The following is a 15,858-nucleotide window of genomic DNA, read 5'->3' as shown; positions in this document are numbered from 1 at the left end:
TGAAGACAGGACAGGTGAATGATTTCATCAGTTACATCATCGAATTCATAAATACGCTAAGACATATTTGTATTATATTAATATATATGTATTATATTAAAAGGGGTATAATCTAGTTTTTAAATCATCTGGTAAAGGAGTTTAAATTTTAACCAATAAAGGGTTTTAAGGGTTTTAAGAGCCATACTGAGATTTTATATTGTAAATTTTAGCCAACTAAGACTTTTAAGTTTTAAAAGCTATATAGATTTTATATTTAAAATTTTACATTTCAGTCAATTTAAGTTTTTAAGTTTTAAATTTTAGCCAATAAAGTGTTTTAAAATTTTAAGAGATATACAGGTTTCATGCCTAAAATTTTTTAATTTTAGCCAATTTAAATATTTCAATATTTAAATTTTAATTTTAGCCAATTTAAATTTTTCTATTTTAAAATTTAAATTTCAGGGGCACCTGGGTGGCTCAGTCAGTTAAGCGTCTGACTTCAACTTAGGTCATGATCTCATGGTCCTGGGATGGAGCCCCATATCGGGGATCCCCACTCAGCAGGGAGTCCGTTTCTCCTTCTCCCTCTGCTCCTCCCCACCCCCACTCGTGTTCTCTCTCAAACACTCTGCTCTCTCTCTCAAATAAATTTAAGAGAGCTTGTGCTCTCTCTGTCTCTCTCTCAAATAAATAAATAAAAATTTTTAAAATAAAATAAAATAAAATTTAAATTTCAGCCAATTTAAATTTTTAAGTTTTAAATTTTAGCCAATAAAGTGTTCTAAAATTTTAAGAGATATACAGGTTTTGTGTTTAAAATTTTTAAAAATTAGTCAATTTAAATATTTCAATATTTAAATTTTAAATTTTAGCCAATTCAAATTTTTCAATTTTAAGATTTAAATTTCGGGAACACCTGGGTGGCTCAGTCAGTTAAGCATCTGACTTTGACTCAAGTCATGATCTCAGGGTCCTGGGATAGAGCCCCACGTTGAGGGGTCCCCACTCAGCAGGGAGTCTGCCTCTCCCTCTCCCTGCATGTACTCTCTCTGTCTCTCTCAAATAAATAAATAAAATCTTTTAAAATAAAATTTAAATTTCAGCCAATTTAAATTTTTAAGTTTTAAATTTAGCCAATAAAGTGTTTTAAAATTTTAAGAGATACAGGTTTCATGTTTAAAATTTTACATCTTAGCCAACTTAAATGTTTCAATTTTAAAATTTAAATTTCAGTCAATTAAAATTTTTAAATTTTAAATTTTAGCCAACAAAGAATTTTAGGGGTTTTAAGAGATCTACAGATTTCATATTCAAAAATTTAAATTTTGGCCAATTTAAAATTTTCAATTTTTCAATTTTCAATTTTTGCCAATAAAGGGTTTTAACAGTTTTAAGACATGCACAGATTTTATATTTGAAATTTGAAATTTGAGCCAACTTAAATTTTTCAACTTTAAAATGTAAATTTCAGCCAATTCAAATTTTTCCATTTTAAATTTTAGCCAATTAAGGGCTTGAAGAGACAGATTTTTATTTCTAATAGAGGAGTCTGCAGATGAGTTAGTCAGTCCCATTTTATATTTCAGTCAGAACTTTATATTCAACCTTGGAATCGTGCAGTGGTAGCACACTCCTTATAGGACTTTGGTGATGACAAATGAGTTCAATGAGGTGCCATGCTCTGCATGGGATGATGGTGATCTTACGTGACCGGGGCATCATGCTAAAAATGTAATCTCTACCTGAAGGAATGACATGAGCAGAATTTTCTATTATTCTAAAGCCTTTGCATTTTAGCCAGAGAATGATTTTGGTGAGTTTCTGTGTCAGGAATTGTTATGGTAAAAGGTTTGGATTTAATATTGTGAACAGTAAATAAACAACAAAACCTTTTCATCAGAGGCTCTGCAGGATGGAATTAACTGTCATGCTAACAAGAATGTACTTAATTTTGAGAAACAGCAGATCGGAATAGTCTATCTTGTTGGAAAGTTTGGATTTTAGCCAATGAGGGAATGCCTTTTTTTTTTTTTAAGAGATGGGCTTGGTGGCTCAGAGAGTACTCAGAAGTAACAAAAGGTATTAATTGTAGAAAGAGGGGTGACCACAGAGCTACTCTTTTGGATAACCAGAACTCAATTTACTCTCCCAGCAGAGAAGATATGTACAAAATAACCCCAACCCAGACATCTCTTTTAAATTCAGCCCCAGCCCACTCAAACCACCCATGACTCTACTGCGAAAACTCCATTTCAAGACAATCAGAGGTCAACGATATCTCGTGCCCTCCCCCTCCCCTACCCCCACCCCTTAGTCGCTACCCCAGCTCTCCTTGAGACACCCCTAGGTCAGGGAGAAACCAGCCAGTAACAGAGAGGGGGTGTCTGCTAGAGGGAAGAACCAGCCCCCCCCCCCCGTTAAGACTGAAGGGGCAGGTAAATATGATTGCTCGCGTGTGCGGAATTGATGCCTGAACCCCCACAAAGAGGGTGATCTTGGGAAAGTGGCAGTTTTAGGAGGGGTGGGGGGAGGATCTGCAGATCTCCCCGAGGGCTCAGAGCTGGGGAGATTGGAAATTGATGAAAGAGTATGAGAAATCAGCAAAACTTCCGAGTGAGGACCAAGTCACAGTGTGCAAGTCTCTGGCACATAGTAGGTGCTTTATCAAAATTTTTGGAAAAAAAAATAAAAGCCAGACCTCTACGTCTGCCCTCCTCCCCCTGCACTGGCCCAATTTCTACTGTGAATCTAGGGTAGGAAGTGAGAGCTATTTTAGGCTGCTGATCCAACTGACGGGACTGCGGCCAACTGCCCATTTTCTCCTCTTCCCCTGACCTTGTTAAACACTAGGCATCCGCTAGAGATTCCTACTTCACAACAGGGGGGAGCGAGCTTGCTCCAGGGCACCCTGCCTGCCAGGGACAACTCTTGGTGGCACTGACATATGACCTCTGTGACTTTGGGATGACCAGAGGAGGGAAGGAGGGTTGACCAGGCACGGGTGCCAGGGGGAGATGAATTGGCCAGCGCATCCTGCCAGGTGCCTGCCTGCCACAGCAGCTGCTCTGGGCCTATTGCTCCACAGAATTTATGGGCTGTGAATTTCTCACGGCCATGGGGGAAGCAGGCAAGCCAGACAGGCCAAGCGAGCCTGGGAGAACAGGGTGAAGGTCAGGGGTAGAATAATATTCAAAGCTGGGCAAGGGAAGCTCTCCCCAGTATCTCTCTGTTCTGATGAGCTGGGCATCTGATTTGTCCCGGAGAACCTAACCTTGACCTTGTGAATCCCTAAACAGCTGCCTTTCCTCCCCACCCGTCCTCCCCACCCCCAGGTTCTGATCTCCGCAGTCCCAGTCGCTGACCGGACGCGTCACGACCTTACCAGTCTTCAGAGAACACTCCTTTCCATCCGACGAAATGATAGAACCCTCTGAAGACTCATTTGAGACGATGATGGAGCGTAAGAATCCATCATCAAAACAAATGGAGTCCTCCGAGGGCTCATCCAACACCACCGTGGAGACATCAGCCAGCGGCGCACAGGAGGTGGCAGGGCCGGCCAGTGGCCCAGCCCAGGAAATGAAAGAGCTGCCCATTGATCTCCGCCAAGACATGGAGGAGCCATCCAGTGGCCCACATAGGGAAATAAAGGATCCACCCAATGACCTACTCCAAGACCTGGAGGAGTCACGCAACGGTTCACATCAGGAAGTGGGGGGTCCAACCGGTGAGGCACCTGGCAGAATGGAAGAAGCATCAGTCAACCCATGGGGAGCCCAAGACCAACAAGTCAATGACACTGACCTGGCCGACGTGGGAGAGGAGGAGCGTCCCGAAGAGGAGTCCGAGACTTCGGAGATCATGGCCACGGTGAGATCCATCATCTCTCTGTACTTCCGCATGCAAGACCTCCGAGAGCAACAAAGAGTAGCAGAAGAGATCTTGATGGAAGCAATCAACACAGGCCGACTGCCCGTCCCATCAAAATTCTCTGGTGATCGCAGAGAATACCACGAGTTCATCGTGCTCTGCCAGCTGATCCTACAAAGCTACCCGAGAATGTTCTACAACGACCGCCTGCGAGTGGGGTACGTCATGTGCCACCTGTCCGGCATGGCCTTAGAATGGGCCAGAGCTCTGGTGAATGAAGACAGCCCCCTGATGGATGACTTCCCGGCCTTCCTGGAGGCAATGTCAGGTATGTTCGAGTACCGACAGGCACTGTGTGTGGCCGAAGATGCCATGTTCAGCATCAGGCAGGGGAATCGCCCCGCCATCGAATACATCAACGAGTTCCAGGGCCTGGTACCCACCTTGGGCTGGTCGGACGAAGTCCTGCAGGCCCACCTGTGCCAGGGGCTCAATGAGGAGATCAGGCACTATCTGTTCCGGGTCCCGCAGCCAGATTCGCTGGACAGCCTGATTGTGCTCATCCTGCAGATAGAAGAAAAGCTGGCAGAGAGAAGGGCCATGCTCAGGCTGCCCCCAGAGGCCCGCCCACGGAATCTGACCTGGATCGACTCACCTGCCCCGGAGAGGTGGATGGTGAGCAGTTGGCTGCCCTGCGAAGTGCGCCCCACCATTAACCGCAACCACCTCTTCCTGCTGCTCCTGGTCAGAGTGAACCCGTACCACAGCGTCGCGGTGCAGGCCCTGGTTGACTCGGGGGCGGGCGGCAACTTCATGGATGAGAGGTTTGCCCAAGAGCACTACGTGGAGCTCTACGAGAAGCCCTACCCGCAGATGGTCCAAGGTGTGGACGGCTCACTGATCGGCAACGAACCTGTCTGGCTCTACACCGAGCCCCTGGTGTGCATCCATCAGAACCACCAGGAGTCCATCGAATTCGACATCGTTCCGTCCCCCAACTTCTCCGTGATCTTAGGCATCAACTGGCTCCGGATCCACACCCCCGAGGTCGACTGGATCCAAGGCCGCTGCACCTTCCACTCTCCCTACTGCCTTCAGAAGTGCTTCCGCCCGCCCCCACCATGCATCGCACTAGAAAGACATGCCATAAGCCTGCTGCCCGGACTGCCGCCCCTGTACTCCGACCTGGCCGACGTGTTTAACCCGAAGGAAGCAGATGATGAGACTTCCGACCAGCCAAGCTCAGACGGATCCGATGATCTTTCTGAATCAGAGCCCTCTGAGCTTCAGCAGGCTGGAGACAGTGATCACAGCGAGACCTTTTACGAATGTCCCTCCACCGCGCCGTGGGAACCTGTGGGTGCCGGGATGCAAAAAAGTGCCAGGCCGCGGGATGAAAACTGGAACCCGGACAGCATGCTGACCAACAAACAGGACTACATACAGATGATTCCAGAACTGTTCGACCAGTTACACGGAGCTACATGGTTCACAAAGCTGGAGCTGCGGGGGACCATTGTGGAGGAAAGCATGAACATACACCAAGCAGAAGATGTATGGAAAGCAGCGTTTGGTTTCGAGCCTCAAGAGATGAAGAGCTACCAGCCCTTCCCGCTATCCTCAGACCCGATCATCCCTCAGAACGTGCTCCACTTTATCCTAAAGGACATGCTGGGTTACTTCGTGCTCTCCTATGGGCAGGACGTCCTGGTCTACTCAATGAGCCAGGAGGAACACTTCCAACATGTCCGACAAGTCCTGGTCCGCTTCCGACACCACCACGTCTACTGCTCGCTGGATAGAAGCCAGTTCCACCGACACACCGTCGAGTTCCTGGGATTCGTCATAACCCCCAAAGGGGTGAAACTCAACAAGAGCATCGTGAACACCGTCACAGGGTACCCCACGCCCGGCTCTAAGAAGTCCCTGAAACACCTGATCCAGTTCATCCTGCCCTACCAGCACTTCGTGGAGCGCTTCAGCATTATCATAGAGCCCCTGGCGCGGCTGCTGCTGACCACCCCCACCTTCTCCTGGGGAGACGAGGAGCAAGAGGCCTTCGAGTGCCTGAAGCGGGCTTTCCGCAAGGCGCCCCTCCTGCACCACCCCAAGCCGCAGAACCCCTTCTACTTGGACACAGGCGTCACCAAGACGGCTCTGCACGCCTCCCTCATCCAAATAGACGACCAAACCGGCAAGAGAGTGTGCTGCGCTTTCTACTCCCGAAGCATCTCGCCTATCGAAGTCGCCTACCCTCAACTGGAGATGAGGGTTCTTCCGATAAGGGCTGCCTTCACGGTGTGGTCCCGCTACCTGGAGAACACCGAGGAGCCCATCATGATCCTTCTCAACACAGAGGATCTAGCCTCTCTGAATAATGACAGGCTCACCGTACTTCTCCCCGGGCATTGGGTCTTCTTCTTCTCCCACTTCAACTTTGACGTCATGGAGCGGCCAGCACAAGATGGCGGCCGGCCTCTGCCGCCCCCGAGACACCTCAACCGAAGGGCTTTCCAGCACAACACTGCCACCCGGGCAAGGTCGCTGTTCTCTACGGGAGGGTCCCCCAGGGACCGGTCACTAGACTCCGGGGAAGAAGACGAGAACGAAGATGCCCCTCACCAGGACGAGCCAAATGGCCGGAACCTCCAGCAGGAGTTCCTGGCTCTGATACCAATCGACCAAATCCTCAACAGCTTCCTCGCCCATTTCAGCATGGCCCAGATCAGAGCAGTCATTCTGCACTTCTTCCGAGGCCTCCTGTTCTGGAAGGACACCCTGGCCGTGGCAGCACTCCTCGTGCTGCTGAAGCTCAAGCGCCGCCTCTCCACGCTGCCCACGCCAGCCTGGGCCGTGCTTCGGCCCCCACCCCGGCGCTGGCTGCCCCTCGGCCCGGCCGCGCCCCTCGGCCCCGGCAGCGGCATGGCTACGGCCATGGCGCAGCTCCTCGCCCCAGTGCCCCTGCCCGTGGGCACGAGCGCCGTCCCGGCCCAGGAGCTGGCCGGGCTGCTCCCAGGCCCCGGCCACTGGCAGCAAGGCGCCCTGCTCCCCCTGACCCGCCGGGGCCTGCAGCTCACACCAGGCTTCTGGGTGCTGCTGTGCGAGTTCTTCAGCGTCCGAGTCGGCACCCCGGGAGGAGCCCACCCCCTCCCCGGAGGCACCCGCTCTCTGGAGCTGCACGTCGTGGGTGACGAAGATGTCGTCTTGCGAGAAGCCCTGCAAGACGACCTGCAACGTTACCGTCAGTGTGGCCTGCATGACGGCCTGCAAGACACCTCGCAGGACGAGCAGGAGAACGACGTGCGGGAGGCCCTCAGCACCGACACCACCGTGGCGGCCCTCCAGCCCCTCCGACACCTCCCCATGCCCTCCCAAGTCCTCGCCTTCCTGAGCCGACACCTGCCCCGTGTCCACAGCGCCGCCAGGCAGCCCGACCTGATCACCCAGGAGCTGGCGGCCAGGGCCCTGATCCGCTTTCTGACGACGGTCTACGCAGAGGCGTCCCCGACCGCCGAGTGGGCGAGCCCACCCCGGGAAGAAGCTAGGCTGGAAGAGCTGCCCGGGGACGAGGACAGTGCGAGCCTTGAGTGAAGCGCCTCCCGGCCAGCGCCACACCCTCCACACCTCTGCCTCCCACCTTGGCCTCTCCTTCCAGACTCCCCGTGCCTCGGCCTGCTTCACTCAGCCCAAGCGCCCCCCTTCCCGCCCACTCCTGACCCAAGGGGAACCCACTTGTGAAGGGCAAAAATTTCTTCAACTCATCAACCAGCAACATCATCTGTGCTAACAACGGACTATCCAACCATCAGAGACCCAGAGCCAGCTCAGGGCTACACAACCACAGTCCCGTCTTAACTGCCCAGGTCCCGGGCTTGCAGCTGGGAGTGAGATCAATGAGGGAGAGAGCAGTGGTGAGCAGGAGATGACCCCATGCCCCAAGGCCAGGTGAAGAATCAGGCACAGCGGACGCAGCCAAGCAAGCAGGTGCCGGGGACCCACCCCCCCCTTCCCCCGGAGAGACGAGTGGCCACCATGTGCCATCCTGGGACACTGACCTCGGGTGCTCCACTGACTTCTTCTACCTCCACCACCGGTGCTCCTGCTCCCCCTGGGCTCCTGACCCCCCGCCCCCCACCCCCCACCCCGCTCAACACCTCGTGGAGCGCTGTGGCACCTCCCTCGCCCACCCCCTGCAAAGCAAGCCCACCCCCACCGTCTGGTTCAGCTCCCTCGACCCTGACTCTGCCTGGCCCTGAGCTCTGCCCTTACCTGGACAGCGCCTCTCCACAGAGCGTCCGACGTACCAGTACTCACCGGATTTGCATTCTTGAGAGTCCCCATGACTCCCCGGACATTGAGGGGGTGACCTCACTGGGCAGGGCTCCCTCTCCCCTCCCAATACTGATAGCACAGGAACCCAGAGGTCCACGACAGGGGAGGGGGCTCCAAGAGAGACTGAGGAAGGCCCCAGACACCCAGTGGACTGTGCTGAGCACAGCTGTGCTGTACCAGACCCACCGCTCTCTGCCATGGGGAGGAAACCCCCCCACTTTCCCACCTCCTCACCTTTCCCACCCCCAAAATAAAGCAAAATAAAAGATTATCTGACTCTGTGGTTTGTTCTGAAGGTAGATGGTGGAGAGCAGGATGGAGGAGGGGTGCTGGGCTCTCCCCCTAAATAGGCCCCACCTCGTGCCGGGCACACAAACTGGGATGGGGGTCAGGGGGACACTGGGAGCTGCCTCCTCCTGAGGGTCAAGTCTCACCTCTGGCCTGGGCCTAACTCCCACACAAGATATGCGGGCTGGGCAGGCTGTTCTCTGCCCCCTAATGCAGAGGGTTCGGGAAGAGGAGCCCCAGCTTCAAACAATTCCCCCTCTATCATCCTCAGTGGAGGCCAAGATCACACTGCCCTGAAAGTGGCAAAATTGGCTGTTCAGAGGGTGGGGTGCACTGCCCTGGGGAGAGGAGGGGGCCCCCGGGGAGTCCAGGCAAAGGGAGGATGGCACTGATTCACTCAGGCCCATTCAACCCATGGCCCAGCACATACAGACTGAGGGCCCCCCGCCTGGCCTCAGCTTCACCTATCCAGCGGCAGCCTCTGACCTCCAAGAGCACAGCTGCCCCCACCCTCCACACTGGGGAACTGGGGCATGGTGGAAGGACATGAACGACTGCCTGCACGACCGGGACCCTCACCTGGGGGCCCTCACACAACACCCCACACCTCCTCCCACCAGGTCTACCCTGCCCCTGCCCCTAACTCCGCCCCTAACTCTGCCCCTGACTCTGCCCTCAACTCTGCCCCTGACGGTGGCACCATGAGATCACCAAGCAGATCTCAGGTTCAAAGGTCGGGGGCTCTGCAGGAACCTGACATCCCATCCATCTCCCTTACTGCCCCTCTCCCCCTCACACCATCCTAAGGAAAACCATGGCCCCCACTGACCCCCAGAATTCTGCAGGCTCTGTAGCGGCATACCAGGCTCATGTCCTGTGCCCTCACTGGTCCCCAGGGGTGACTGGCTGTGGCCCCCTGTCCGTCTATTTAAGCCATCTGCCCCTGATAGCAGCACCAAGAGATCATGGTCAGGATCCCCAAGTGCAAAGCCAGGGGTTCAGCAGTACTTCTGGGCTGCCACCCACCCCCACCCTCCCCCCTGCTGGCTGGCTGCATGCCCCACCCCCTGCCTCAGTTTCCTCATCTGTCGCTGGACCCTGCAGGGCTCACAAAGGAAGTGGTCAGCACAGCTGACACTCAGGGCTCCTATCCTCCACCCTCCGCACCCCAGGCAACCTGCTGGTGTAGGCAGAGGAGTCAGGAACAGACAGAGCCAGGAGTGGGGACCCTCCCCGGTGGCCTCTGCTCTGTCACCACAGGCCATTCCACCCCTGCCACACCCACCCCGCATGTCTACTGTCACAGGACCCCGGAACCACCCCCACCAAGAGCTGACATCATGGCGGCTCTAGGAGCCAGGGGCACCACATCTGTCTGCCCACCTAGCATCTGCCCCTGACGGCAGCCCCAAGAGGCCATGAGTGGGTCCTATAGGTCAAGATCAAAGGCTCAGCTGCAGGACCCCAGCGTCTCCCTTAGTGGCCCTGATCCTGACTCGTGGGTAGCCCTGGCTAATGACTGTGCTCATCTCAGCCCTGTTGCCTGTCATCAAATGGGGGACGGGAGCAGAGAGAGGATCTCCTAAAATCCCCTCTGCTCCCAGATGTCACTTCTGGGGGCTCTCGAAATCATTGGTGGTGGTGAACTGCCTTGGGGCACCGCCTGGGGTCACAGTGGGGATGTCACTCCCAGCACTGACCCCTCGCTCAGGCAGCCCCTGGGGGTCCCAGAGGCTGGCTGCCCACAGGCAAACCTGTGTGCCTGCTCGGTAGGGGCTGCCCTGGGGGCCTGGGGTGTGGAGGGGTGACCCTTCGTGTGCCTGAGGCCAAAGTCCTGCCAAGAGCGGGGGCGGGGTCTCTCAGCAGGGGCCAAACGGAGAATGTGTCACCCATCAGCCTGGCCCTACAGTGGAGGGGCCAGACGCCCACCGAGGTGCACAGTTTCACCCACGGTGACAGGCACACACAGGCACACACACGGGGACTAGCAGGAGACTCAGCCTCCCACACCAGCAGACAGCAGCATCCTGGCTTCACGGAGTCCCTGCTGCTACCCCCAAACAGAGGGGCTTTAAGCCCATTTAGAGAAGAGAGGCAGCCCTCGGAGAGCTACTGACAAAGCAAAAACATTGGGTGTTTTTGAGGTCCCCACCTCCCTAGAAAGAGTTTAAGAAAAAACAATACAAACCATTTTCCTCCTGAAGAAAAAAAAGAGAAAAACAGAAAACAAAAAACGAAAAGGAAAAGAAAATTAGTAGCAAATGACAATTGGGTTGCATGGGTTATGACATCACGGACACCGCAAACAAGGGGAGACAAGCATCTGATGACTCTGGACAAGGGGTTCCCGGCACTCGGGCACCAGGCTTGCACCAAGTCATGCCTAAATGTGCCCACATCCCACCTCCCAGGATCTCTGGCATCCAGGGAGCTCTGGCAGCACTCAGGGATCGGGGGAGCCCCAAGGTCCACCCCAGGGAAGGTTATCAGCCCCTCTTGTCACCTACCTTCCCTTTGTACCCACCCCCATGCCCCAAGTGCTCCAGCCTTCAGGCCTGGCTCATGCTGGGCCTGTTTCCCAAACATGCAACCGCGCACACAGTAGGCTACTCACCACTCGGGTCCAGACGCACCTGCCCCTCCTGCAGGGGCCACAGGTCCGATGCGGGGCCTGTGATGCAGGCCCCCATGTGAGGGGGAGACGGGAGTTAAGCCCAAAGGCCCTGCGCTGCTCCCAAAGTGAGAAGAGGAGGCAACCCAGCCCCGCCCTCCACACCCCATGGGCCCTGCTGCTGGGCCAGTGGGCACCACCACGAGGGGATCTCGGACCCAGACAGACACCCTCATCCTGACCCCTGTCCGGGGTCTTCCAGAATAAACAGAGGATGCGTTTCAGAAACACCTTCAACCTAGGATTTCACACAGACACCCAGGCGGCTGAAGGTCAGGCCTCCATGGAAGGTGAGTTTAGCTCGGCCCGAGGGCAACAAAGATGAGCAGTGAAAGAGAGGGGCCAGGATGAGCATGGCAGACCTCGGGTCAGGAGCAGGGAAGAGGAGAAGCACCAGGTGCTTACTGCTTGCAAAAGGCTGTTTCTCAGAGTGAGGCCTCGGGCCACCCACCACAGAGTCTCGCTGACTAGCTGGTTGAACATGCAGATTCAGGGCCCTGGCGCCAGCCTTCAGGCCTCAGAAAGCTGGTGCCCAGGGGGCTGGAGAACCACCTGTCTACCACGTGTCACACACTGCCCACTTCTTGGAGCACCCCCGAGAGGCCAAGACCAAGTCCTTTCAGGGTGGGGCTTCAGTGTGGCCTGTGTCACGTCTTGCTCCAAAGCTTTCCACCCAGTGAAGGCACAACACACCTGACGTGGCCCAGCTCATCAGGAAGGCCGTCCTGAACCCAGCAAGACTCCTGATGCCATGAAAGACTGGGAAGAAGAGACAAAAAGGCAGGAGGCAGGGGAGAGAAGAGGAGCTGGGGGGTGGGGGGAGAGCCATGGCCTTTCATGACCTGCTCTAGTGGCTTCCTGCTGTGGGCAAGGCCTTCGCCCCCCTCGCCACCCCAGGCATCCACCTGGGCAGGCTGCCACGGTGGTTAATGGGTTAATGACTCCAGCAGCACAGGGGCATGGTGCGGGCCACCTTCTGCCATGCATGGAACCTGAGTCAGTGGGGGTGCAAAAGACAACAGCCGCGGCCAAGGGCGGAGGGCAGAGAGGTAGGGAAGGGCTCAGTGTGCACCTGAAGGAGGAGGGACTCAGTGTGACACGAGGGAGGGGGGAATCAGTGTGGCAGGTGAATGAGGAGGGAATCTGTGTGACATGAGTGAGGAGGGGGCTCCATGTGACACATGTGGGAGGAGGGGCTCCAAGTGACACGTGAGGGAGAAGAGGCTCAGTGTGACAGGTGAGTGAGGAGGGGCTCAGGGTGAAACATGAGTGAGGAGGGGCTCAGGGTGACACATGAGGGAGGGGGGCTCTGGGTGACACATGAAGAAGGAGGGGCTTTGTGTGACAGGAGAGTGAGGAGGGGCTCCGTGTGACAGGTGAGTGAGGAGGGGCTCAGTGTGACACATGAGAGTGGGGGGCTTAGTGTAAGAGATGAGTGAGGTATGTCTCAATGTGACACGAGAGGAGAGGGGCTCAGTGTGCATATGAAGGTGGGAGGGGCTCCCTGTGACAGGTGAGGGAGGAGGGGCTCCACGTGACACATGAAGGAGGAGGGCCTTTGTGTGACAGGTGAGTGAGATGTGTCTCAATGTGACACGTGAGGGAGGAGGGGCTCCGTGTGAAACATGAGGGGGGCAGGCTCAGTGTGACACATGAGTGAGGAGGGGCTCATTGTGACGTGTGTGAGGGAGGAGGGTGTCAGTGTGACATGTGAGGGAGATACTCAGTGTGACACATGAGGGAGAAGGAGCTGTGTGACATATGAGGAGGAACTCAGTGTGACACATGAGGGAGGAGGGGCTCAGTGTGACAGGTGAGTGAGGAGGGGCCCAATGTGACACGAGGGAGGAGGGGCTCAGTGTGACATTTGAGTAAGACATGACTCAATGTGGCACATGAGGGATCAGAGGCTCAGTGTGACACATGAGGGAGGAGGGACTCAGTCTGACACATGATGGGGGAGGAGCTCAATGTGACTAGTGAGTGAGAAGTGGCTCAATGTGACAGGTGAAGGAGGAGGGGCTTAGTGTGACACGGGAGTGAGGAGGGGCTCAGTGTGACACATGACAGAAGAGGGGCTTAGTGTGACACATGAGTGAGGGGGAGCTCAGCATGACACATGAGTGACGTGGGGCTCAGCATGACATGTGAGGGAGGAGGGTGTTAGCGTGACACATTAGCGTGAGGGAAGGACTCAGTGTGACACATGAGGGGGGAGGAGCTCAGTGTGACACATGTGGGAGGAGGGGCTCAGTGTGACACATGAGTGAGGTGTGGCTCAGCATGACATGTTAGGGAGGAGGGACTCCATGTGACACATGATGGGGGAGGAGCTCAGTGTGACAGGTGAGGAGGAACTCAGTGTGACATGTGAGGGAGGAGGGGCTCAGTATGACAGGTGAGTGAGGAGGAGCTCATTGTGACACATAAGGAAGGAGGGACTCAGTGTGATCCATGTGGAAAGAGAGTGTCAGTGTGATAGGTGAGTGAGGAGTGGCTCAATGTAACATATGAGGTAGGGACTCAGTATGACACATGAAGGAGGAGGGGCTTAGTGTGACAGAAAAGTGGAGGGGCTCAGCGACACACGAGGGAGGAGGGTGTCAGAGTGACATATGAGGGGGAGGAACTCAGTGTGACACATGAGGGAGGAGGGGCTCAATGTGACACATGACAAAGGAGGAGCTCAGTATGACACGTGTGGGAGGAGGGGCTCAACGTGACACGTGAGGGAGGTGTGCCTCAGCGTGACATGTTAGGGAGGAGGGACTCCATGTGATACGTGAGGGGGGAGGAGCTCAGTGTGACATGTGAAGAGGAGCTCAGTGTGACATGTGAGGGAGGAGGGGCTCAGTATGACAGGTGAGTGAGGAGGAGCTCATTGTGACACGAAAGGGAGGAGGGACTCAGTGTGACACACGTGGGAAGAGAGTGTCAGTGAGACAGGTGAGTGGAGTGGCTCAGTGTAACACATGAGGTAGGGACACAGTGTGACACATGAAGGAGGAGGGGCTTAGTGTGACAGATGAGTGGAGGGGCTCAGCGTCACACATGAGCGAGGAGGGTGTCAGAGTGACATATGAGGGGGAGGAACTCAGTGTGACACATGAGGGAGGAGGGGCTCAATGTGACACAAGACAAAGGAGGAGCTCAGTGTGACACATAAGTGAGGAGGGACTCAGTATGACGTATGAGGGAGGAGGAGCTCAGTGTGACACATGACAAAGGAAGAACTCAGTGTGATACAGGGGGTAGGAGTTCAGTGTGACACACGAGGGAGGAGGGTGTCAGTGTGACATGTGAGGGAGGAGGGGCTCAGCATCACACATGATGTCAGAAGGGTGTCAGAGTGACACATGAGGGAGGAGGGGCTCAATGTGACACATGACAAAGGAGGAGCTCAGTGTAACACAGGGAGGAGGAACTCAGCATGACGTGAGGGAGGAGGGGCTCAGTGTAACACATGACAGAGGAGGAGCTCAATGTGACACATGAAGGGGGAGGAGCTCAGTGTGACAGGTGAAGGAGGAGGGGCTCAGTATGACATGTGAGGGAGGAGGAGCTCAGTGTGACACATGAGTGAGGAGGGGCTCAGCGTACCACGTGAGTGAGGTGGGCCTCAACATGACACATTAGGGAGGAGGTTGTCAGCATGACACATGAGGCAGGAGGGACTCAGTGTGACACATGAGGGAGGAGGGGTTCTGTGTGACACATGATGGAGGAGGAGCTCAGTGTGACACATGAGTGAGGAGGGGCTCAATGTGACACATGAGGTAGAAGGGGCTCAGTGTGACATGTGAGGGAGGAGGGGTTCTGTGTGACACATGACGGAGGAGGAGCTCAGTGTGACACATGAGTGAGGAGGGGCTCAACGTGACACATGAGTGAGGAGGGTGTCAGCGTGACATGTGAGAGAGGGACTCAGTGACACATGAGGGGGGAGGAGCTCAGTGTGACATGTGAGGAGGAACTCAGTGTGACACATAGGGAGGAGGGGCTCAGCAAAGGGGCCCAATGTGACACATGAGGGGGGAGGAGCTCAGTGTGACATGTGAGGAGGAACTCAGTGTGACACATGAGGGAGGAGGGGCTTAGCAGAGGGGCCCAATGTGACACATGAGGGAGGAGGGGCTTAGTGTGACATTTGAGTGAGACATGACTCAATGTGGCACAGGAGGGATCAGAGGCTCAGTGTGACACATGAGGGAGGAGGGACTCAGTCTGACACATGATGGGGGAGGAGCTCAGTGTGACTGGTGAGTGAGAAGTGGCTCAATGTGACAGGTGAAGGAGGGGGGCTCAGTGTGACACATGAGGGAGGAGGGACTCAGTCTGACACATGATGGGGGAGGAGCTCAGTGTGACTGGTGAGTGAGAAGTGGCTCAATGTGACAGGTGAAGGAGGAGGGGCTCAGTGTGACACATGAGTGAGGAGGGCCTCAGTGTGACACGTGAGGGGGGAGGAGCTCAGTGTGACATATGACAGAGGAGGAGCTCAGTGTGACAAAGTAAGGAGTGGCTCAGCATGACACATGAGTGAGGAGGGGCTCAACGTGACATGTGAGGGAGGAGGGTGTTAGCGTGACACGTGAGGGAAGGACTCAGTGTGACACGTGTGGGAGGAGAGGCTCAGTGCGACACGTGAGTGAGGTGTGGCTCAGCATGACACGTTAGGGAGGAGGGTATCAGCGTGACACATGAGGAGGGAC

At 54.9% G+C, this 15,858-nt stretch overlaps 1 protein-coding gene across 1 annotated transcript; it reads left to right on the top strand.

The window, feature by feature from the left end:
* Positions 1–3,402: 3,402 nt before the first annotated feature.
* RTL1 (retrotransposon Gag like 1) lies at positions 3,403–7,446 on the top strand. Its single transcript, XM_036094671.2, has one exon. The coding sequence runs from the start codon at positions 3,403–3,405 to the stop codon at positions 7,444–7,446; it is 4,044 nt and encodes a 1,347-aa protein (XP_035950564.2).
* Positions 7,447–15,858: the final 8,412 nt, after the last annotated feature.

Source organism: Halichoerus grypus, chromosome 8 (assembly GCF_964656455.1).
Source record: "Halichoerus grypus chromosome 8, mHalGry1.hap1.1, whole genome shotgun sequence".
Taxonomy (NCBI): Eukaryota; Metazoa; Chordata; class Mammalia; order Carnivora; family Phocidae; genus Halichoerus; species Halichoerus grypus.
Note: the sequence above shows the minus strand (reverse complement) of the source record. Positions and strands in the feature narration are given on the sequence as shown.

What these genes read in the sequence shown, in the direction of transcription:
- RTL1 (XM_036094671.2), top strand. Translation starts at nt 3,403, where the DNA reads ATGATAGAACCCTCTGAAGACTCATTTGAGACGATGATGGAGCGTAAG.